At 53.3% G+C, this 24,367-nt stretch overlaps 1 protein-coding gene across 1 annotated transcript in view; it reads left to right on the top strand.

Annotated features, from left to right (window-relative positions):
- Positions 1-24,367, top strand: part of FAM193A (family with sequence similarity 193 member A) — a 74,769-nt gene that overhangs the window by 47,455 nt on the left and 2,947 nt on the right. Inside the window, exons 8-18 of the mRNA XM_081092483.1 lie at positions 608-720; positions 800-1,042; positions 2,645-2,798; positions 2,884-3,063; positions 4,786-5,037; positions 14,626-14,824; positions 15,765-16,037; positions 17,178-17,460; positions 18,477-18,660; positions 19,774-20,004; positions 23,104-23,947. Of these exons, the coding sequence (XP_080948609.1) occupies positions 608-720; positions 800-1,042; positions 2,645-2,798; positions 2,884-3,063; positions 4,786-5,037; positions 14,626-14,824; positions 15,765-16,037; positions 17,178-17,460; positions 18,477-18,660; positions 19,774-20,004; positions 23,104-23,947 (2,956 nt within the window). The remainder of the gene's footprint in view (positions 1-607; positions 721-799; positions 1,043-2,644; positions 2,799-2,883; positions 3,064-4,785; positions 5,038-14,625; positions 14,825-15,764; positions 16,038-17,177; positions 17,461-18,476; positions 18,661-19,773; positions 20,005-23,103; positions 23,948-24,367) is intronic.

Genomic DNA, 24,367 nt, shown 5'->3' with positions numbered 1-24,367 from the left:
CTCAGGAAGCTGTGAGCCTCGGTGTCGAAATAAGCATTACACAGCCCTGGCCGGTTTGCTCAGTGGATAGCATCAGCCTGGGGACTGAAGGATCTTGGGTTCAATTCCAGTCAAGGCCATGTACCTCCATTGCAGGCTTGATCCTCGGTCCCAACGGGGGTTGAGGGGTGGCGTGCAGGAGGCAACCAGTCAATGTGTCTCTCTCATATCAGTGTCTCTTTCTGTCTCTCCCACTCCTTTCCACTTTTTCTAAAAATCAATGGGAAAAATATCCTTGGGTGAGGATTAACAAAGAAAATAAAAAGTGAGCATGACACACATTACCATAGTGACTGAAAAGTATGAAGCATTTGTGTGGCTCAGTGGTTGAGCTTTGTTCGACCCATGAACTGAGAGATCACTGGTTTAATTCCCAGTTGGGGCACATGCCCAGGCTGCAGGCTCGATCCCCAGTAGGGGGTGTGCAGGAGGCAGCCAGTTGAAGTTTCTCTCTGTCCCTCTCCTTTCCTCTAAAAAATCAGTAAAAACATTTGTTAAAAATATGAAGCACATAATAACAGGAGACATGCCCTGCGGAAGTGACCTACGCTTTTCTAATTTCCTCTAGTTAACCAGCAAAAAGGCAGTCACTGGTGAGAACAACTTCACAGATGCCATGAGGCATGTGCTGTCGTCACGGCTGAGTGTGCCCGACTGCCCCAACTGCCACTACCGGAGAAGGTGAGTCCGCGCCCAGGGCCTGGGGCCACGTGGCCTGGCCGTCCTGGCTGTCTCAGTCACGGTTCCTCGTCCCACCCAGGTGTGCCTGTGACGACTGCAGCCTCTCCCACATCCTCACGTGTGGCATCGTGGACCCCCCTGCCCCCGGCGACACCCACGCCCACCCGCTGCCCCTGCAGGTGGGCCCTGCTTCCGACTGTGTCTCTGAGATGCGCCCGCCCAGCGTGTCGTCCGCCAGCTCGGGGTCAGGCTCCAGCTCTCCAGTCACCATCCAGCAGCACCCCCGGCTCCTCCTCACCGACAGCGGCTCGGCCCCAGCGTTGTAAGTTGGACCTTATGATAAGGAAGGTTCCGGAGGGTTAAGCAGGGCAGCGATGAGCGGCAGACAGCTGTGCCTACAGACGTCCCCTACCACTGCCTTCCGGGGAGGCCCCTGCTTCCTTTAAGCAAAGTTGAAAGCAGGAAATCAGTAAACCCAAACCTGGACCCTGTTTCGTCACCTTAAAAGAAATGGAAAATAAACACCCGTCAAGAGCAAAGGTGCTGGTGAGCAGGAGCCTCCCAGGCCTGTGGTTCGTGCGGGTGTCCCTCTTGGCCAGGGCAGGGTCACGCTTACCCCAGGAATGCAAGGACTCGGGTAGTCCCGGTCGTGAGCCCCGAAGGGTTCACTGTCTGTGTCCCACATTCCCTGCAAGCACATCCCTGAGCCTCGGGTTCCTCGCCTGGATTGTGATGCTGATAGCTCAGGAGTGGGTGTGAGTGCGGACCAGGGGGCACGCCTCGTCACCTCTGGGGCCGTGGCCCTCAGGAGCCCGAGTGCTGTCACCTGGGTGGGCTCTGTGCCTCCGTGGTGAGCTCCAGGGTGTGAAGCCTTGTCATGTGTTATCTTGTTTTTCTGAAAGTGGAAGATGCCTGAGTTTGGCAGTTGTGGACACTCTCCTGGAGCCACAGCATCACCTCTGGCTGAGGCTGTGGACGCACCGCCGTGTGTGCACCCAGGGGGTCCGTCCCGAGCCCTTTGCACTGAAGGTCACTGTGCCGGCTCTGGTCGTGCACCAGAAAGCGACCCGTGTTAAAGTGCCCACCTGATGCCCTAGCCTTGAAGTCTGCTTGCATTTTTTAAGTCAGTATTCCATTTGCCCATTGCTTGGAAGTCTTGCTAAAGCTGATGTGTAATTGAGTTCATGGCTGACTTGACCAGCAGTGGTCTGCTGGTAAGAAACTTCAGTATTTTGGCACATAGTGCCTTTAAAATTTTGTTCCGCTGGCTGTGTCTAGCACTTCAGTGGCTATAAAAACAAACACTAAAGGCCTAAGATGGCTCCCTGTATACCAGCGTGGCAAATTCACGGCCCACCAGCCACGAATTTGACATGCTTGCTATACACCTTTAATTTTTTAAAATAAGTTTTTATTGATTTTTTTTTTTTTAGAGAGAAAGGAAAGGAGAGGGAGAGAGAGAAACACCAATTGGCTGACTCCTGCACACCCCCCTCTGGGGATTGAGCCCACAACTGAACATGTGTCCTGACCAGGAACCGAACCGGCGTCCCTCTGTTGCATGGGACAGCGCTACTAACTGAGCCACACCAGCTAGGGCTGCACCTTTCATTTTCATTGAACCTGGACTGTGTCTGCTCAGCGATGGCAGGGAGGGCAGTTGTGCACCAGGTTGAATGGAAATGCCGCACCCATTCATCAAATGAAGCTGTTGTGGTCTCCTTCATCTTCCCCTTTGCAGTCTTGTTTTCCGTTCGTCCACCGAGCCCAGACGGAACCTTCCGGGTACTTGGCTCTTGTGCTGAGGTCACAGCGACCTGGGGAAGTGTGAGTGGTGCTGGGGTAGCGCCTCTGTAAGGAGAGCATGTCGGGAGTATGTCTGTGCCCATGAACGGCTCGTGGTGACCATCTCCGCTTGTCTCAGCTGCAGTGACGATGAAGATGTGGCTCCGTTGTCAGCTAAGTTTGCTGATATTTATCCGTTGAATAACTACAACGACACCGAGGTGGTGGCCAACATGAATGGAATCCACAGCGAGTTAAATGGTGACGGGGAAAGCGTGGCCCTGAAAGATGAGGTACGGCCGTGTCCCTTCGTCGGAGCAGGGATGCCACAGGGTGGTGGCCAGCATGCAGCGCTCCATGTCCTGTTTGTTTCCAAAGTCCCCACAGGGGAGCAGCACCAGTGCCAGTTCTTCAGAAGCTGATGATGAAGAGGCGGACGGCGGGAGTGGGGGGGAGCCACCCGGAGCCCCGAAGGAAGCCGTGGCCCTAGAAAATGGAAGTCCCACAAAGGAGGACAGTAAAGTGGACAGTCCCCCCCCATCTTACCCCGCTCAGCAGGTGTGATTTCATTTCTTCACGTTTTTGGTTTTGCCAAAGGTCCCTTTCTCTGTGCCTGTTTTCTCTGAACCTGAGCATTATTAAATACAAAATCAGGTCATTGTGAATAACTTCTGAAAATTAGCACTGGAGAGAATCAAGGCTGACTTACAAAATAAAAGTCCATCCCTCATAACCTCCTTTTTAGACTTTTTCTCTTCCTTGAACCTGTAACCAGCAGTCTTGGTTTTACAACACCCAGGAGCTGTGGACAGGGTGATGGCGCGGAGTTCTTGAATAGAAGCCAGGGGAGAGTTTTCTGAGCATGAAAAGGTGGGATGCTAAATCAGCAAAGGGTGGTTTTAGAAGAGCTTTTCCCCCTGGTAGATAGATACCTGTTTTTCTGTTACTCAGAGGTGAGGGTGTTTTATCAGACTATTATTTTTTTCTTAGTCACATGGAGCTATATAATAAATGTTCAAGCAGTTTTTATTTTTATATATTTATATATATATATATATTTCTTTTTGGAGAGAGAGGAAGGAAGAGGGAGAGAAATGTGAGAAAATTGACCGCCTCCTGCACACCCCTACTGGAGATTGAGCCTGCAAACTGGGCATGTGCCCTTGACCGGAATCGAACCGGGACCTTTCAGTCCACAGTCGACGCTCTATCCACTGAACCAAACCAGCTAGGGCTGGGCCTAGTCTTTTATTTGTGGGATAATATAGGTCAATTTGGGGAAATTCAGTCTTAACCACAAGCAGCCTGTCAGTCTGTGAACATGCTGTATATTTCTACTTATTTAAGTCACCTTTAATTTCTCTCTGACTTTTAAAAATTTATAGTCTTTGAGGCTTGAACATATTTTTAAAATTTATTCCTAAGTTCAGGTGTTTTTTGATTCTGTGGTAAATGGTATCTCCTAATTTCAATTTTCTATTGATTGTTGGCTGCTTATAGAAATACAGCTGATGTTTATATATTGGTCTTGTATTCTTCAGCTTTGCTCTGCTCATTATTCTCTGAGTTGGGTCTTGCATTTTTATCCTGTCCAGCTATCGTGTCCTTTTCTTTGGAATGCTTCATTTATATTTAACGTAACGATTGGTGATATTTACACCTGCCTTTTGCTGTTCTTTTCTGTCTCATGGTTTTTGTTCCTGTTTTCCCTTTCCTACCTTTTTTTTGCATTAAACAAATTTCATGCACCCTTTTAATTCTGCTGGCAATTCTAGTTGTGTTTTAGTTTGTTCAGGGTGTGGGCAGAGCCCAGGCCAGAGGCAGCTCCTGTGCCCTCCCCCCCGGCCCCACAGCTTTGCAGGAGGTCACGCTTCTCAGTGTGTTCCCCTCTGGTTGCTTTCCAGAACCTTTGTTCAGTGTGACCCCTCATTGCACCTTCGCGGAGTCCGTCCCTCGTGCGTACAGAGAGATCATGCCTTACGCATGGGAGCCAGCGAAGCCTCGCCCTGTGCTGTCCCTGTGGCGCCCTCCCCCACTCTGCCATCTTCACCAGTCCCCTCGCCTCTGCTCAGACAGCCCAGGATGCAGGCCCCCACTGGGGCATGGGGCGTGCACCCCTCTCTTTAGGTTCCTGCCGTCCTGAGCTCTTGGGTCCCTCATGTCGCTCACAAGGAGGGCTCGGGCCAAGGCGGGTGTCGGATGACTGCTCAGCAGCATGGGCTGGCGCTGCTTCCATCCTCCATCCCGGCCTCTGAGTGAGCAGGGCTTCTCTCCCCGCAGGCGGAGCCAGCTGCCAACACCTGCGAGTGCCACGTGTGCAAGCAGGAAGCTTCTGGGCTGCCACTGTCGGCGATGACGGCCGGCGCCTTTCCTTCCAGCCACCAGTTCCTGACCCCGGAGAGGCCCGCACACCCCGCCTTGCACCTGTACCCCCACATCCATGGGCACGTGCCCTTGCACACGGTCCCACACCTGCCTCGCCCTCTGATACACCCCACCTTGTACGCAGCACCCCCCTTCACACACAGTAAGGTAAGTTGGGCAGAAAGGGCCTGACAGACGCAAGTCCAGATGGGCAGCTCATAAAGGACAGCATCCGCTCTAGATAGGAAATGGGCGCCCGGAGCCTTAGCCCTCCCTTACAGTTCTAGTCGGTCATGGGAGCCGTGGCTTATCCCTTCAGAACGCGCCAGGACGGGAAGGTTTTCAGGTGACGGGCTACGCATGGGGCAGTCATGGCTCCAGGGCCGGGCTCTTACTGTGATGGGAAGCATGAGCTCTTCACCCAAGCTGGGCTCTCCGCGTCTGAAACATTTGTGCTCTTAGCACAAAATTAAGGATTGTGGAAGTAACAGGCTGGAGAGACCCGGCGTGCCGTGCACTAGAGCATCCTGGCCAGGCGGCGTGAGGCAGCTGGAGGGCAGGCAGGTGGGCTCCCAGCACCAGTTGGGCAGGACTGCTCCGGACAGGAGCGGGGATCCAGGGGAAGTTGATTTCTGTGTGCTTTTCTTCTCTGAGAACCCATGTTTATTTTGAATGTCTTAGACGCTGCAGGGAGATTTTAGGTTGGATTCACTTTTTGTGCTTAGTAGCAGCCTTGCGTCTCTAGCTGACCTTTGTTAACTCTTACCGCACCTGCTATTTTCTATTTTTATCAGTTATTTTGGTTCAAGGTTAGTTCTAATCAACCAAAAATAGAATATTTCCTAAACTCTCCTGATTGATTAATTTAAACAATGATTCTCAACTGGGGTCGAAAGGGAGGGCATGGCACAGAGGGGCTTTTTAGCCTGTGCACGTTTTCTTCCCCAAAGGGTGGCACTGTGAGGGGAAAGCCCAGGAGTGGGCTTCGCTGTTTTGTGCTGGGCAAGGGCACACATCAGGGATTCAAACCACCTCTTTAGAATGAAATGGAATCCTTTTACCATGTTCTATTACAGTAAGTACTTGGGAACTATACCCACACTTACGCTTAAATTGTGTTGGGTTGAATATTCCTCATTTTGAACTTGGAACGGTGCCTTTGTTAATAGAGCGGTTTAAGTAGCATTTTCAGGTATAGACCGCAGGTCCTGGAATAACATTGTTTTGGTCAAAACATCGTTTCATTATAACCTCAATGAGATGCTATAGGAGCCTAACTCTGTTTATGTTGATTATCGTGGGGTAAACTGGTTTCTTACACATCGTTTTGCGTAAAGTCACAGAACTTGGCGGCGACGTTTACTGAGGCCTTGCTATAACCAGAGCCAGGCTGTGTTCAGGGTCTGCCCAGTGTGCAGCCTCTGCCCCCCTGGGTGCATGTGTAAGGTGGGTGGGGGGGGGTATTCACCCTGTCTTACCGGAAGAGAGTTCTGTTTCCTGTGTTCTGAGAGAAGGTATAGAATATTCTCTTATAAACTCTCTTGTTGGCAGAAGCTGTGCCAGAGTTAGTTCCTGAAAATCTTCAAGTCAAGTTGTGAGATTGATTATTCCCAAAGGGGATTGGGACACCAGTTAAACACTCCACTGCCTTCCCCAGGCTTTTGGGCTTTTAAAAAATGATTGATTTCAGAAAGGAAGGGAGAGAGAGATAGAAACATCATTGAAGAGAGAGAATCATTGATTGGCTGCCTCCTGCACGCCCCACACTGGGGATCGAGCCCGCAACCTAGGAATTGAACTGTGGCCTCCTGGTTCATAGGTCAGTGCTCAGTCACTGAGCCACGCCGGCCGGGCCTGTGGGCTTTTCTCAGATGTCCAGGCAGTCTACAGAGGGATAAGGAAGGAAATAACAACTGGGGAGCTTATCTGTGTCTTTGATACCTGGTGGACTTCACTCCCGCCGATGGCTGTAGAAGACTCACGGTCATAAAGGCGAATCGGAGGACAGGCCGTGGAGCTCTGTTTCAGCCACTGTGCTGTTGACGTCAATATTGTTTACTGATGCATTGAAAGTACATTAGCTGGATGTCTTCTTTATTTGGAAAAATAAGGTGCATTTGGCAAAATACTTTCTTCTTACCTGCTATAAAAATGTTTTTCTCTAAACAAGCTTGCCTCGTCTCCCACCAGGTCTGACAGAGTGAGTTTGTATTATTTGAGTTGGGTTCACTTAGTTGAATGCTGCGGATGCATCTGTACTTGAATGCACAAGGTGTTCACAGCCCCGTAAGAGGTGGTAGAAGTTCCTGGAGAGAGCAGACAGGCTGCCTTAGAAGGGTATACACTTCAGTGCCGTCGGAGCAGGTCTCAGAGGCCAGGGTACACAGTGTGATGCCCGATTGTAGCTGGGAGGGGGCAGTGGGTGCTGAGTGTGGAGGGCAGGCCTGCACTCAGGCACTTCTGACCTGCTTCCCTTTCTGCCTTGTCAGGGCCTTCAGGAATTTCTGCTCTGGAAATGGAAGTTGTCACTTTTAAGACTTGATATCATTGTCGTAGTGATTCATACTTTGGCCATTGTGGGTGAATCTTTAGTAAGTAAAATGTTTGGGATGAGTATTATGAAAATTTTACTTTCTTAAAATTAGGAAAACTTGAAGACGATTTCTATTTTCTGATGTCTTCATACCAATGATGCATTTGACTTATATGTGAGGTGTGAGTTATTGGTAAGTTAAAGGTAGTTGCAGGAGAAAATACAGTAACAAAATGCTAGAAAAGAAATCAAAACGGTGACAGGGTAGTTCCAAATACTGGGGATTCCCAGCGACCTTTCCGTATTGGTTCCTCCTTCACTTCTGTTGTGCTCTGAGAACAGGCACTGTCTGTGTCAATTATTTCCAGTGTGTGAGGGTGTGCTTTAGGGTCCAGAGTGGGGTCGAACTTGGTGAAAGTTCCATGTGAGCTTGAGGAGCATGTGCGACCTGCTGCTGTTGGATGGCGGTTATGTGGTCTGTGCATGTCAGTTCCGTGCTGTGAGTTAGGGGTGCCGCTGATTCAGCTCTGTCCCCGCTGAGCCCTGTCTGCTGGCTCTGTCCCTCTGACGGAGGCGGGCCGACGTCTCCAGCCACCACCGCGGGGTCTTCTGTCTCCTTGTGGTTGTCTCCGTTCCTGTCTCCATGCTGTGACGCTGTGTGGCCAGGTGCTTGCATGTTGAGGGTTGTTGCACGTGCTTGGGGGATGGACCTGTTATCAGTAGGGAATATCCTGACATTTCCCTGCTCTACAGTCTGGTGTGTCAAGTGAATAGAGCTGCTCCCGCTTCTGCTTCGTGTTAGTACAGGACATGTCCGTCCCTTTCTTTTAGCTGAAAGGGGTCTGTGAACTCGGTGTGTTTCTTATGTAATCTGATCATCTCGTCATTTCATTGGTATATTTAAACCATTTAAAGTGATTTTTTTAAAATATATATCTATTTTCAAAGTTTTTTTAAAATTGATTCTTAAAATGCCCAACCAGCTGAGCCACACTGGGCAGGGCTCAGTGTGTTTGGATTAAGAGCAGTCATGTTTGTGCAGTTTTTTTAATTTTAATGCATGTGCTGCCGAAGCGAGCACAGTAATGCTCTCTACTTGGTGCCAGATGCTTCTTTTTCTGCCTTTTCTACTTCTGGCTGAGAATTTTCTGATTCCATTTAATCTCTTCTCTTAGTATATCAATTATCCTTATTTTGAACATTTTTAACAGTTGTATTAGAAGGTACATTTTAACTAATCTAAGTCTCCTTCAAATGACACTGTTCTGCTTCATGTGTAGTGTAGGTACCTTTTAACAGATTATTCGCAACCCTGCCCTCCCATCCCTTGCAATGCACTGTCGTTATTTTCATTTATCCATAATCACCAATAGTACCTTGTTGCTATTATTACTTTAAACAAAATTGTATTTTAGTTAATTAATACGAAATACAAAAGATTTTATTTTACTTTTTATTTATTCTTTCTCCTTTGCTCTCCCTTCTTTATGTAGATCTAAGTTTCTGACCTATATTATTTTATTTCTGTCTGAAGAAAATCTTTTAACATTTCTTGCAGGGCATGTCTGCTGGCAATGAGTTCCCTCAGGTTTTGTTTGTCTGAGGAAGTCTTTATTTCTCCTTCACTTTTGAAGGATAATTTCGCTGGATACCAAATTCTAGGTTGGTGGTTTTTTTTTTTCTTTCAACATTTTAAACATATTTGACTTCACTCTTTACTTGCTCAGTGGTTTCTGATGAGATGTTCTCTGTAATTCTTTTCCTTGTTTTATAAACACATGGGCTCCTTCTCTCCCCTGGCCCCAGACTGCTTTCAAGATTTTCCTTTCATCTTTGGTTTTCTGCAGTTTGTATATGATGTGCCAAGGTGTACATTTTGGGGTATTTGTTCTATTTAGTATTCTCTGAGCTTCCTGGATCTTTGGTTTCATGTCTGTCATTAATTTTGGAAAAGTCTCAGTATTACGGCTTTAAATATTTCTTCTGTCTCCCCCGCCGGTGTTTCAGTTACTGTATGTTGCATCTTTTGAAATTGTCCCACATTCTTGGATGTTTGTTCTGTTTTTGTTTTTTGTGGTTTTGTTTTTTTTGGGTTTTTTGGTGATGGTGGTAAGGTGGTTTTTTAAAAAATATATTTTATTGATTTTTTTACAGAGAGGAAGGGAGAGGGATAGAGAGTTAGAAACATCGATGAGAGAGAAACATCGATCAGCTGCCTCCTGCACACCCACTACTGGGGATGTGCCCGCAACCAAGGTACATGCCCTTGACCGGAATCGAACCTGGGACCCTTGAGTCTGCAGGCTGATGCTCTATCCACTGAGCCAAACCGGTTAGGGCAAGGTGGTGAGTTTTTATTCTTGTTTCTCCTTTTCCTTGTATTATAAACACATTTGAGAACTTTCTGTTGACATATCTTGAAGCTCACTGATTCTTTCCTTGGTTGTGTCCATTCTACTGATCAGCTAGCTCATCAAAAGCAGAATTTGTTTCTCTTACAGTGTTTTTTACTTCTAGCATTTCTTTTTTATTATTTCTTAGAGTTAGAGTTTCCATCTCTTCACATTACTCATTTGTTCTTGCATATTGTCTACTTTTTCCATTCAAAGCCTTAGCATAATAATCATTTTCAATTTCCTGCCTGATAATTTTCAGCCATTTTATCTTTTTATTCTCTCTCTACCCTTCTGTCATGTCTCTCTGAACCTCTGATGAATCCTTCTAGTTCTGTTCTTCACTCTGAAGCTCGCCTTCCTGTTTCTCGTCTCCTTGTTTCTCAGTCCGTTCTGAGAACCTTTTTGGATCAGTCTCCAAGTTAAGTGATTCTGTTACTGTGTTAAATTAAATTTTGAGTTTAATTTTAAGTTTAATTTTGAGTTTAATTGTTAATTAAATTTTGAGTTTTTAATTCCAAGTCTAATTCTTATTTCTAAGCTTCAGTATTTATTTTTCAAATATGTTAGCAACTTTTCATGTACTCCTGTTCCTCGATCATGTTCTTGCTTCTCTTGAAGCCTTTACATGTCATTCTCTTTGAACGAAGCCTTGAGGCTGTAGACCTCTGTTGCTTCTGCTGCTGCGTGGCTCCGTACACGTGTAGTAACTGTGATTACGAGCTCCTGTTCCGTGCATCCTCCTCTGAGAAACCCCCCAGCCCCACGTAGGGTGCTTCCACAGACGTAGGCTTCCGTGCGCTGGCGTCAGGCACCCCAGGGGCACTGACCCCCGGGCCCTCCCGCTCCCCTGCCTGTGGGACCATGGATCCATCCCCCGCCACTTTGATCTGGTGTGTGAGCCCTTGGGGCAGCCCTCTCTCTCCCCACCTCCACCTGGCCCTGTTTTTTCTTGTCATGTTATCATTTATTTGTGAAAGGCTTTCCCTGCTTTCTCTGTGGCTCAGCACTTGTTACAAAAGTGTTTCATGCCATTTAATCCCCCTTAGTGGACAGAGCCCCAGCAGAGGGGAACTGCGCATGACCTTCCGGAGAAGCGCACGTGTGAGCTGGGGGGCAGTTCACCCCGGGCTTGCTGCCTGCCCCAGGAGCAGTGGGTCCCGGCTGCAGGGCCAGACTCTGGACTGGCCTCTGAGGCTCCCAACTTGAATCCCGTCCTTTCGGTCTGGAAAACATGGGAAACACTCCCCGCGCGAGCAGAGGGTCTAGGCATGGAGGGGAGAGGGGTCCTGAATTCCGTGTGGGACCGAGGACTCTGTGGAGGTGGTCTCCAGGCTGCCCTCAGGGACTGCGATGCACCGAGGGGAGTTGCTGAAGTGGCCGCTCCTGTCTGTCACCTCCCTTCGGAGCCACTCAGCACACCCACTGCAGAGGGTTCGGTCAAGCTCCTGCAGTGCAGGTGGGAATTTGAGGGAGAGGAAAGCTCTTCAGCAGCTCGGGGCAGATGGGCTGCACTCGGGCCTGTGGGGGCCTGTGTCTGCTTTGATCTCAGAGGCCGTGCTCAGTTCTTCTGGCCCAAGAACTGGCAGCACCGAGCAGAGCAGTGCCCTCGCCTCTTTCCTGCCTCTGCAGGAGTGGGCGGAGCTCAGGAGGAAGAAGCACACGTGGCGTCCTGCCTCTGTGGTCTCCCTCTGAAGCTCGGTGTGGGCAGTCCCTCCCGTGCGTGTGTCCGTGGCTCGCCATCTTCTGCCCCTGCCCACGTGGCTCTGGGGCTGCCTGGTCGTGTGCGTGGACTCAGCGGGCTTAGTGAAGGCCACTGGTTGGCTGGGTGCCTGCGTGCCTTGGAGCTTGCATTTAAAGCAAAAGGGTTGTTTTCTTGTGAACCACTTCTGTCTCAAGAGTGGAGAGCAGTTCAGCACTGGTGTTCGTGAAGCAGCGTGGAGCCCTGGAGGGGTCGGTGTCTGGGCAGTAGCGCTCCCACGATGAGGGACTTCTTTCATGCTTGGATCACGGGTGTGCTGCCCGTGGTGCGGCCAAGATCCGTGAGCCTGGCAGGCGCCTGTCTTTCTGAAGAAAGCCACAGACGTCGAGGTTGGTCGGTGTCTCATGCGAAAGCATGCGTGCAGACACAGCCTGTCCTGCGCCCTCGCTCCCTGTGGAGGAATAGCTGGGTCTCCTGAGTGGATTTGCTTAGCGGAAGGTGTGAAACGAATGAAGAGCCATTCACGTACGTTTCCACCTCCCGTCTCACAGCCGGGCCCGACCTCTCCAGGCTGGACTCCCCCCAGCACTCTTCCATCCCACTCGTGGCAGGCCCGTGCTTCCCACTCGGAGCACAGACCAGTGTGCCTGGTCCCCGTGGTCAGGAACCTCAGAGGCTCAAGAGAAGACAGAAACATGCTCAGACCTGAAAATCCAGTGCTCTGATCTGCCTTAGAAAGCGTAGGTGCCAAGTAGGAAAGTCTTCGTGAAGAGGGGACACTAACTGTGAGCCTAGGGGTGGGTTTTGCAGAGGAGGTGATGCTGGGGTAGGGTTTTGAAGGGTAAGAAGAGCTCTCTGGACCCATGTGGTTGTAGGTCCAGGTTGTCAGCCAGGCTTTCTCCAGGTGAAACCAGGCATCACGCCGTGCCTGGGGGGCTGCGTGGGAAGTACTTGAGAAGAAGCTGAGGAGCCCTGCAGGTGTTTCTGTTGTGCCGAGGTCACCAGCTGGGCTGGCTGGGAGGAGCCGCTGGTTCCACCTGCTGGGCATTTCTGCCCCTTAGCAGAGTGTCTTCAAGACTCAGAACCTGCCAGTCAGTGACTTCCCATCAGCCCTCAGCACAGCAGCTCGCGGTGTGCCTCTCCTCTGCAGACGTCCAGTCTTGTTCTCTCTGCCGTGGGTCCCCTGCAGAGCGGCCAGCTCAGGCTCCCACCGTGACCCTGCGTGGCCAATGCAAACCTGTTTCTTCCCACTTTCAAGTCTCGAATCTCATTCCAGTTCACCCTGCATCTTTCCTCCCTGTGCCCGGTCAAGGTCGGGAGGGGCACAAAACCGCCCACATGGAGTGACGCCCGGGAGGGCAGCAGAGCCTGCGTGGGGTGGGTCTGTGTGTGGGGACCAGTCTTAGGGAGGGTGGTGGTCCACATACATAGCACCAAATGGTTACCGTGGCCAGGCAGTGTGCTGAACACTTGACAGACACTGTCTGATTCCTCCCTCCCACAGCCCCTGGAGGTAGGTATTTCCATTTTACTTAGGAGAAAACGAAAGCACAGAAAGGTGCAGTAATTTGCCTAAGGTCACACAGCTAGTGAAAGGGAGAGCTGACATCTGAACCCTTGAGACCGCAGCCTGAGGCTGAGAATGGGACCAGAGTTCACACCCAGCTGCGTCCCTGACACCTGCCAGGAAGGAGCCAGACGTCCAGTCACAGCTGTTGTCCCGACGACACCAGGCTTCCTTCTGTCCTCATCTTTGTGGCTGTCACTCACCATTTCTCATCCTTTCCTCTTGTGGCTCACTCCCCCACCTGCCCAGATTGGTCTTTCTCATCACCCAACCAGGTCATCGCCCCTGCTGCTTACCACCCTCTGTAGCTCCCTAGTCCCCTCAGCACAAAAGTCACACAAAGTTATCTCATTTGGCCCCTGTGGCCTGCCCCCTTCCTCTCACCCTAGCTAGGCCCCAGGGTTCTGCCAAACCATCACCTGCTCTTGGGAATCCTTCCAAACCCAGCTGCCCCGCTCTCGAGTGTACAGCACTCTGCTCAGTTGTGTGTCCCAGAGGGTGGGGCTCCCAGGCGTGGTCCCCAAGGGCAGGCTGTAGCTTCAGCGGGCGGTCCTGGGCCCAGGGCTGCTGGGGAAAGCCGAGGGCCCGGCCTTGGCCAGGAACCGGGTGGCCCGCTCCCTCGTGAAGCTTACAGAATTGGAGGGAAGGCCGACATTGAACCACTGGGCACAAGTAAGTCTTGAATTACAAGTGCGATGAGTGCTAAGAGGGAAAAAGGTGGCTTTGTTGTGTTTAATGGAAGGCCCATGGCTTGGTCTTGGTGTTAGGTGGTGAGGCCAAAGTCAGTGATGGCTTCTCTGAGGAAGTGACAGGCCTGAAGGGTGACTGTCATTCAGTGAGACCGAGAGCAGAGGATGTTCTAGAACATGGACACGGCATGAGTGAAGATCGGGGTCAAGGAGGAGCTGGGGGTTGGAGGACCAAGGGAAGGCCAGTGTGTCCAGGGGCTGGGTGAGCAGGAAGGACAGCGGGACCACAGTTAGCACTGTGACTGCATCAGAAACGCAGTGGGACGCGCTGGCATCGGAAGCGGGAGTCACCGCTCTCTTTCCACTCAGAAGCCCCTCCTGCAGGTGGGGAGGCTGCTGAGGGAGGGGAGGGACGGCCGGAGGGCGCCTGCTCCCTCCCTGGGACGGGGCTGCCCAAACGAGTAGTTCTTCAGAGTGCACGCCCTTGGCCCACATGAGAGCACCGTGTAAGGGTTTGCCATGTTTTTTTCGGTGATTCCAGAGTTTCCTTTTTAGCAGTAATAATGACAGTGTCAGAGGGGGTAGCCCGAGGAGCAGGTCTTAGGCCAGTGACCACGCTGACCGTGTGGCGAGGGGAGTGTTAGAAGCTCCTGAGCTGTCTCGGGGCTGCTTCACGTATTTCTTGAGGCATCGGTTGCTTTCACCTCCCACCTGGTTTCAGTGTGACCTGTGGTGTGGACGCGCCACCAGCCCTGTAAGACGTGTTCGCCAAGCGCGTCCCCCAAGGCTTCCAGAAGTGACGCGTCTGTAGCCTCACGGCCTGGGTGAGCAGATATGAATGTTGATATGTGATTAGAACTTTTTTCTTGTAGGCTTTACCGCCAGCACCTGTTCAGAATCACACAAATAAGCATCAGGTATTCAATGCATCTCTTCAAGACCATATTTACCCAAGCTGTTTTGGGACTGCTCCAGAGTGGAATAGTTCTAAGTTTATAAGTCTGTGGGGATCAGAAGTGATGAATGATAAGAACTGGAGTCCTGGCACTTTCCTGCCAGATACAATTTCTGGTAAGGAACCTGTTCAAACTTTATTCAAGTTTTCCGATGACCCAAGCTGAGTGGATGGCCATCTGGCTGTGTTCTCCCCTGGAAGCCCCAGAGGGCGGGCCCTCGTGCAGCCGTGCCCAGGCTGCTGCTCCCCGGCCTCTGCCTTCCATGGGCGGCCCTGGGCCCGCCATGCTGCCCCCTCCCTCCACATCTGTCACAGCCACGGCCGTAGCAGGGGCCCAGCTGACGCCCAGCTCTGCTGCCGAGTGCTGCTGAGGGTCTTGTCTCCAGGGTTTGGGTTCGGCCACTGGTTCTCGAGCAGGGGTGGTAACCAGACATGGCCCAGTGCACAGGGTGGGGCAGCAGTGCCACAGCCGACTCAAGTGTTGTCACTTACCTTCCTTTTCTCTGTTTCTGTACTGACCCTTAATGGGACTTGTCCCTCTAACAACTCCGCCCTCCCAGCCGCTGAGGCGCAGCTGTCACTTGAGAGCCGGGCGCCTAAGGGGCTGCTACCTCCCCCTCATCTCTGTCTTCACGTGGTTAGAGCCCCTGGCAGCCCCACGCCCAGCCCCTGCATGTGTTCAGAACAGCACGCTAGACTGGACATCTGTCTGGTCTGTGCCTAGAAAGGGTTTCTAGCTGTGTGACCTTGGGCAAGTTGCTTAGCCTCTCTGAGCCTCAGATTCTTCATCTTTAGGATGGGAATAATACTACCAAGCTCAGAAGGCAGTTCTAAGACATGAAAGAAAACGACTTGTGGGGAGCACCGAGCACAGGTCTTGACCAGCAGGTGCTCAGCGAGTTTTCTTTTTGCGTAAACGCCAGCGCACTCAGTCGTCCCAGCAGAAGGCTCACTGCAGAACAGCCCCAGCAGGAAGAGTGTAACCTGCGAGTGCTCTTTAATTGTAGCTAAATGTCGCTTCTTTAGAAGCCTTAATTTTCCCTTTTGTCTCTAAAGGGAGTGAAATATTAGGGCCAACATTCTCAGAAACAAGACCCGACACCCTCCCACCACCGCCGAGCAGTGGCTCGCCCACAGGTCTGGAATGTAAAGAGAAAAGAAACGCTGCAAGAAAGAAATGCCTGTACAGCTTCCAAGATGCTTTCATGGAAGCAAACAAGGTGGTGATGGCCACCTCCTCAGCCACCTCCTCCGTGTCCTGCACGGCCACCACGGTGCAGTCAAGCAATAGCCAGTTCAAAGTGTCGTCCAAGAGGCCCCCTTCCTTAGGTAAGGCCTACTGCTGGCGCGGCCCTCGGCGGCCCGGCGTTCACTGCATCTCGGGGATCGCCCTGAGCTGGCCTGGCCGGAGGCTCGGTGTCATTAGCTGTGTTCACGCCCAAGAGAATCCTACTGTCACGTGTCCTCTGGGGCTTGGCCACATGGGTTCTGCCTTTCATCTCTGTACCTGCTGTTGTGAGCACAGACATCTAAAAGCAGAACCTCATGGACAGTGTGCCTGTGGGCATCGCTGGTGTGCAGGTGGTGTGCTGTCACACTCGGATCCAAGCCCACAGGAGAGCAGGAAGCAGGGAAGCCATCAGACGGGCAGGTGGTGGGGCCCGGGAGCTGGCACAGAGGGCCACGCTGGCCAGGGCGCCGTGTGCACAGCGCAGAGCGTCAGGGAAGCTCCCAGCACATGGGGGAAGGGAGGAGTCCTGGTGCTCAGGAGGGACTGGTGGGGCGGCTGCTGCTGCCTGGGGAGGAGAAGGTCATGGTCGCTGTGTGAGCAAGAGCGAGGGAAGGGGAAGCCGGGTGGCACCTCAGTGGTGGTGAGAACCTTGGGTGTTCTCACAGTTCACCAGGGAGAGCAGGGTGCCCTGCCTGGAGGTGGCCTCACCACCATGGAGCAGCCTCAGGTGCTCCTGGGCGGCAGGGAGGAGGCACAGCATGGCCTTGGCGGGACGCGGGCCCAGGATGTCTGCTCAGTCTGACCTGGGACTCCTGCAGCTGGTGGCCGCTGCTCTGCTCAGAGGGGTGCCAGGGCGAGTTAGCGCGGGCGGGGCAGCTCGGAAGGACATGCAGGAAAGGGCTGTGCGGGGGGTGGGGGGATGTTCAGGACCGAGAGCGTCCTTCGTGGCGGGTGTCTGGTGCGAGGTGCTGTGTGGTCACAGTGACGTGTGCATCCTTTCCAGGGCCTGTGCCAAACAAAGTAAGTAGGGGCGTGTGTGTCAGAAATGAAGGAAAAAGGACAAAATGGTAACTGGTCATGCATTCAGGTGAAGGGTATTGGGTGTTTTTTTGACTGTTTCCTTCAACTTTTCTATAGATTTGAACATAATTAGACAAAAAAAATGGGTAGAAAGTCCTAAGAGGATTAGGACTGTGTGTCTGACCTGAGCTGTCGGCACGACTCCATGTCTGACGCAGGTGAGGTCTTCCACGGCATCAGCAAGGAGGAGCACAGGCACGCGGTGCCCACCGCCCCGAGGAACAGCCCGACCGGCCTGGCGCCGCTCCCCGCGCTCGCCCCTGCCCCCCTCGCACCAGCCTCCACGCCTCACCTGGCAAACCTTGCAGCCCCCGCCTTCCCCAAAAGTGCCGCCACCTCTCCTGGGTTTGTGGACACGCGCAAGAGCTTCTGTCCTGCTTCGGTCGCCCCCACGGCCCCCAGCACAGACGGTCCCATCAGCGCACCTCCAAGCGTCTGCAGGTGAGCCCGGTCCTGGCGGTAGAGGCCAGGACACGTTGGAGACGGGGTGCTGTGCTCCTGACACCGGAAGAGCGGTGGGAGCTCTGCCCCTGGTGCCGGTGGGGAGGGCGGACGCCCGCAGAAGCCGGGTGGGGAGGCTGGTGCAGAGCAGGGCTGACTGGGTGGGTGCACAGTCCCCCCTCCCCCCGACCCATCAGGGAACGCGCCTTGGGTGGCTTTTAAGTTGTACTTGTTACACGCTGAGCAAAGTGCAACACAGCAAACTCTTGACAGTTTTGTTTTGTTTTAAATATGTTTTTATTGATTTCAGAGAGAGAGGAAGGGATAGGGCGAGGGAGAGACATCTGTCGGTTGCCTCCCGTATTCACATCCTGACCGGGAACCAAATCCCCCCCACCTGGTGCACCAGACGACGTTCAGCCAACCGAGCCGCACTGGCCAGGGCTGGACAGTTTATTTTGTTGTTTTGTTTTTTGTTGTTTTTCTTAAGGTGCCTGTGTGCATGGAAGTCATGCGTTTATTATTTTTTAATTCTCACCCGAAGACATGTTTTCATTCATTTTAGAGAGAGAGGAAGAGAGAGGGGGAAAGAGAGAGAAACATCCATGTGAGAGTGAAACATCCATTGGTTTCCTCCCGCACGTGCCTCAAGCTGGGACCAAACCTGCCACCTGTGCACGTGCCCCAACCAGAATCAAACCCTCCACCTTTCCGTGTACGGACAGCGCCCCAGCCCGCTGAGCCGCACGGGCCAGGGCTGCGCAGTTTTTATGTGAAGACAGCTTTTGTTACCTTTGAACTTGCCTGTTGAAAGCCACCTCCCACCCCCCAGAATAAAGCGGTGGTGGGGACAGTAGAGAGACTGTGTGTGACCACCCGCCTCACGCACCGCCTTGCCCCGCTGCCTCCCAGCCCCCCGACTGCGGCCCCCATTCCGTGTGGACCCGGGTCTGGTGGTGAGGGGCAGAGCCTCTAGGGGTGGCTGCTTGCTGACCGGCCCGTGTGCGGTTTCGCAGTGACCCGGACTGCGAAGGGCACCGCTGCGAGAATGGCGTCTACGACCCACAGCAGGACGATGGGGACGAGAGCGCAGACGAGGACAGCTGCTCCGAGCACAGCTCCAGCACCTCCACCTCCACCAACCAGAAGGAGGGCAAGTACTGTGACTGCTGCTACTGTGAATTCTTCGGGCACGGCGGGGTGAGTGCGTGCTGCCCGGGACAGGGACAGCAGCTGTCAGTGCCGCGCGGTGTCAGTGTGGGACAGTCACAGCACACACAGGCTGCGAGGCCGGGTGGGATTCAGGGGACTTACTTGCAACATAGTTCAAGCCAAGGTCTGGTCTCACACGGCAATTCCACTTCTAGGTTGTCCTTATCCTAGAGCAGTGGTTCTCAGCCTTCTGGCCCTTTAAATACAGCTCCGCATGTGGGGACCCAACCATAACATTATGTTCGTTGCTACTTCGTCACTGTCATGCTGCTACTGCTATGAATCGTCATGTAAATATCTGATAGGCAGGATGGTCTTGGGCGACCCCTGTGAAAGGGTCGTTCGACCGCCAAAGGGGTCGCGACCCACAGGTTGAGAACTGCTGTGGCCTAAAGGTCTAATGAAAACATTTGCCCAAAGATTTAGCTATAAGGCTTTCATCACGGCATTTTTGCCCGTTGGTGAGTTTTACAGTAGATGATTGGATAGGGGTCGACAGAGTGCCCAGCTGTGGGCAGCCAGGGTGTCCGGTCTGTCAGCCGCCTCCTGGGGACACATGTGCACACGGTTGTCTTCCCTTTTGAACACAAAGGGTACTGGCACAGGTGGACGTGGACAAGGACGCGCCAGCCCCCAGCGGGTGGCCGGGGGCGAGTGGGTCTTCCGTTAGCTCCGCCTCGCCTCCTCGGTGGTGTGCTTGGGGCTGGTCAGAAATCTTGGCCGTGGGGTGGAGGGCAGTTCTTTTTCCTTTCGGCTCTGAGCAAGGAGCCTGCAGTGGGTACAGAGATACAAGGGTGGACGTGGGCACGACAGGAAAGATGACCACACTGTTCACATAGAAGGAGATGATCAGTATGTGTAATTAGCTGTTTCTGATTTAAAAGTAGTTAACTTTTATACATAGCTGCATATAATTTACCAGATCTTTTATGAATATATAGATTTTCTTTTTTCCGGCCATTTGTTTCTCTTATTTCCTTATTTTTTTATGTATTACTGGGTAATAACAAAAACTTTAATTTTAGAAATAGTCTGAAGTTTCTCTTCCAAGTCATTGAAACTTGAAGTTTAATCTAGTCACGTTTTCATGTGTTGTCTTAGCCTCCAGCCGCACCCACAAGTAGGAATTACGCAGAGATGAGGGAGAAGCTGCGCTTGCGGCTGACCAAGCGGAAGGAAGAGCAGCCGAAGAAGGCGGACCAGCTGTCGGAGCGGGAGAGCATGGTGGACCACCGCCGGGTGGAGGACCTGCTGCAGTTCATCAACAGCTCCGAGCCCAAGCCCGTGAGCAGCACGCGCGCCGCCAAGCGGGCGAGGCACAAGCAGAGAAAGGTAGCCTGCGCCCGCGCCAGGGCGGCGGGGACTGTGACGGCGGGGCCACAGCATGGCTCCCACAGCCCTGCCTGCCTCTGGCCTGAGCTGGAGGCTGTGGGGAGCCCCACGCTGTGCCTAGGACGCATCGCCCCTTTGTGTTGTGGCTTTGCCTGGCTGGCCGGCGGGGTGCAGACCCTCTGCCTCTGTGCCAGGGAAGCAGAGGAAGTGGGGTGGTGTGGGCTTGTGACTGGCTGAACGAGTGACTCTGATAGGAGGCGGGGACAGAGGCTGTCTGCATGGAAGAGGCCGGGCCCGTGGCGTCGATGTGCAGGTGGCGGAGGAGGTGATGCCGTGTGGGCAGCCCTGGACAGTGCCCACCTCACCTCATGGCTGGGATGTGTCAGAGGCAGGTCCACCCCATGGTGGGTGTGACTGGACTTGACCTGAGGTCCAGCAAGTGAGTGGGGCCCTCAGGGACTGTGTGCCAGTCACTGCAAGGTGTCCTGTCCTTCGTTGCACGCCTCCTCAGGAACCCACCCCAGTTCTCCTGGAGGGCTCCCCACGGAGCCCCGGGCAGCAGGCCCAGCCGTCTCCCTCATGCAGCCACCTCGAGGCGTCAGGTCCAGGGCCAGCCCTCAGCAGGCAGATCAGGGCCAAGGCACATGGCAGCTTGCAGGGGTCTGACCGCAAGAAGGGCTGCCCTGGGAGCAGGTGAGGTCGCCGTGAGGTCAGGCAGAGGCCGAGGAGGGCCCGCAGGTCCCCTGGGCTCCGCATCAGCATGTGGCTCTCGGGCCTGTGCTTGTCCTGCTGAGGGGCAGACCCACCAAACCTGCGGGGCTTGCCAGGGACTTGGGGGAGAGCCCATTCTGCCCCAGGAGACCTGGTCTGCAGAGCCCACAGGAGTGGGGAGAGCGAGGTGTCGCCATCGGAAGTACCCTGCCTCTCCGAGGGGAGGGGTCCAGAGCCCTGGGGACGTCCTGGGCAGGCACTCAAAGCCTTGGGGTTGGCTCTACGCTTGTCAGGGGGCTCCCACCCTGGTCTCCTGTCCTCTATCCTTGCGGACAGTCTGAATCCAGACTTGATGCCACAGGCCCACCGTGGCCCCCTCAGCACCCACTCACCCTGTGCTCTCCTGAGCACCCCGTTGGGCAGGCGACCCACCCACAGGTTGCTTTGTGTCTCCCTCCTAGTCAGCTGTTGAAGTGAAGGTGGCACCCGGCGGGCTGTGGGTTCACTGTAGCTTCGTCCTGGGGAGTTCTCAGACCTGCGCCAGGAGGCACCTGCCAGCCGACACCAGGCCACCTGCGGGGCAGCTGGGGCTTCTACTGTGAAATTTGCTTCAGTTGTGAAGCTAGCTTTTTAAAACCTATCATTTTATTTTTAACATAATTTTATATTAAATGTTTTCAAAAAGATAACTCGGTCTTAAATGAACGCCTACTGAAATGTAGGAACTAGCTTCAGCTGGGAGGGCTCCACTTCCCATGCACTTTTTTTTTTTAAATATATTTTATTGCTTTTTTACAGAGAAGAAGGGAGAGGGATAGAGAGTTAGAAACATTGATGAGAGAGATCGATCAGCTGCCTCCTGCACACCCCCTACTGGGGATGTGCCCGCAACCAAGGTACATGCCGTTGACCGGAACCGAACCCGGGACCCTGCAGTCCACAGGCCGATGCTCTGTCCACTGAGCCAAACCGGTTCAGCCCATGCACTTTTTTTTTGCCGGAGCGTCTGACAGGCGCCCCCTTTGGAGCGTTTCCATTTGTGCTGCTAGGACAGGCGTCCCTATGGAGGGAGTCTTCACTCGATGAAAAGGTGCGTCCCGCCGTAGGATAAGCAGGAGGAACCTGCTGTCAGCATGCCCTGCGGCGTGGAGAAACCATTGCTCCTGGCACACTAGTGACGGCAGCTCGGGAGTGCCGGCCGCGTGCCAGGCTGGGAGGGGAGTTTGTTTCCTAGGGCACCTGTTTGCATGTCCTGTTGATGCACAGAAATGCCTCAGCTTTCACCTGGGCAGGTGCGTGCTGGGCACAGTCATGTGCCGTTGGCTGTCACCTCCATGTGCAGCGGGCGTGGGGGCAGGGCAGGCAGCAGCTTCCACCTGGTTTTTTGTGTCTGGTCAGTGGCTATGAGGGATTAACTACCACCTTCCCCAAATAAAGTAAGTCTATATGTGAAATAACTTGGGGTAGGTATCCTATCTAATAAAGAGTGCTAATTGACCCTCACGCCATCACAAAGATGGCAGCGCCCACAGCCAGTAAGGAGGGAATATGCTAATTGACTGCCACACCCTCAAGGATGGTGGCTGCCCAGCTGCCCAGGGCTGCCCAAGGCTCAGGTAACCAGGGCCGGCTGAGGCTTGCACTGCCAGCAGTGGAAGCAGCAGAGGTGTGATGGGGGCATCACCTTAACCCTGATCACCAGGTCGCCTTCTGCCCCTGAGGGCTCCCAGACGGTGAGAGGGGGCAGGCGGGCTGAGGTACACCCCCCACCCCTGCATGAATTTCATGCACCGGGCCTCTAGTGTTTTAATAAGAGCTTTTGGCTTATTATAGCCCTTTTGGTTTATATTCTTTTTTTAAACTTTTTTAAAAATATGTTTTATTGATTTTTTTACAGAGAGGGACAGAGAGTTAGAAATATTGATCAGTTGCCTCCTGCACAACCCCCTACTGGGGATGTACCCGCAACCAAGGTACATGCCCTTGACCGGAATCAAACCTGGGACCCTTCGGTCCCTAGGCCGATGTTGTATCCACTGAGCCAAACGGGTTAGGGCTTTTTTTAACTTTTTAAAAAATGTTTTTATTGATTTTAGAGAAAGAGGGAGGGAGAGAAAGATAGAAACATCGACGAGAGAGAAACATTGATTGGCTGCCTCCTGCACGCCTCCTACTGGGGACTAAACCCGCAACTTGGGCATGTGCCCTGACTGGGAATCAGACCGGTGGCCTCTTGGTACATGGGACAAAGTTCAACCACTGAGCCACGCTGACCAGGCAGGGTTTCTGTTCTTACTATATGATTCATTTTTTAATTATTTTTCCATATGTGTTAATTTTTCAATTGCCTACTGATATCTCAAACAGCCTTCTCTTTTCACCTGGCAGCTGGAGGAGAAGGCGCGCCTGGAGGCGGAGGCCAGGGCCCGGGAGCACGAGCATGTCCGCGAGGAGCAGAGGCAGCAGGAGCAGGAGGAGGAGCGGCTCACGGCGGAGCTGCAGCGGCTGCAGGAGCTCCAGAAGCTGCGCGCCGTGAAGAAGAAGAAGAAGGAGCGGCCGAGCAAGGACTGTCCCAAGCTGAGCATGCTGGCAGGGGCTTTGCAGGCGGCAGCAGAGTCCCTGCCCGACCCTGTGCACATGCACAACGGCTCCCTCGAGCAGAACGAAGAACCAGAAACCTCACCGCACTCCCCGTCCAGACACGCCAACCACACAGAGCCTGGGCCGGAGGCTGACCCCAGGCCGGAGGCAGAGCCCGGGGACAACAGGGACTCCAAGCTCCTCCTGCCCGACGGGGTCAGTGGGAAGCAGCAGGAGCCGCTGTCCTTTCTCCTGGACATAATGCATCACCACAAGGAGGGGACTGGCAAACAAAAGCCAAAACAGGCCGGGAAGGCCGGCAGCGAGGCTGGCAGGAGGCCCGTGGAGCCCCCCAGAGCCTCCGAGAGCCAGCCCAGACCCCGGCCTCAGACTGAGCCAAAGGCGAAAGTGCTCGACCTCACTTCCCTGGCGGAGCAGAAGCGAGAGGACAGGAAAGCCAACAGCAACAACAACAACAAGAAGCAGCTGAACCACGTCAAGGAGGGGAAGGCCAGCCCAGGCCCCTCGGAGCCCGCCTGCCCCGGGGAGCCTGCGCACAGCAGCAAGCCGGTGCCGGCCGACTCCCCACAGCCCCGCGGCAAGAGCAAGAAGAGCCGGAAGAAGAAGGGAGACAGAGCCGGCAGCTCGCTCGGTAAGCTGGGGGAGTCTGTGATGCGAGTGCTGTGCCCGCTGTGTCCCCGCTCGTGTCGGTTGCTGTCAGTGTCAGTGTCTAGAACACTCGCCTGCATGCCTGGCCCGGCCTGGAGGACACGGGGGTCTCCTGTGCAGCCTCGGGGGTTCATGCTTCGGGGGGGAGTCCTTGATAATACTTGCTTTCCTCTGGAAATTGGTCTAGTTAGTATTTCTGTCTCTAATGAGGTTAATTTTGGTGAACTGCATATCCGTAGTAAATTACCCTTTTAAACTAGATTTTCTAATTTATTTACCTAGGGATCTGCATACATAATTGGTTCATTTTGTAACTTTTTGATCGGCCACAGAAGCAGGTGACTGCGATGAGACTTGTGGTGAAGTGTCATGAAAATGACGCTGTGGGGCGGTGGGGTTCATG

Source organism: Myotis nattereri, assembly GCF_964212035.1.
Source record: "Myotis nattereri genome assembly, chromosome: 1".
Taxonomy (NCBI): domain Eukaryota; kingdom Metazoa; phylum Chordata; class Mammalia; order Chiroptera; family Vespertilionidae; genus Myotis; species Myotis nattereri.
The sequence above is the reverse complement of the archived record's forward strand: the minus strand, read 5'-3'. Positions and strand labels throughout refer to the sequence as shown.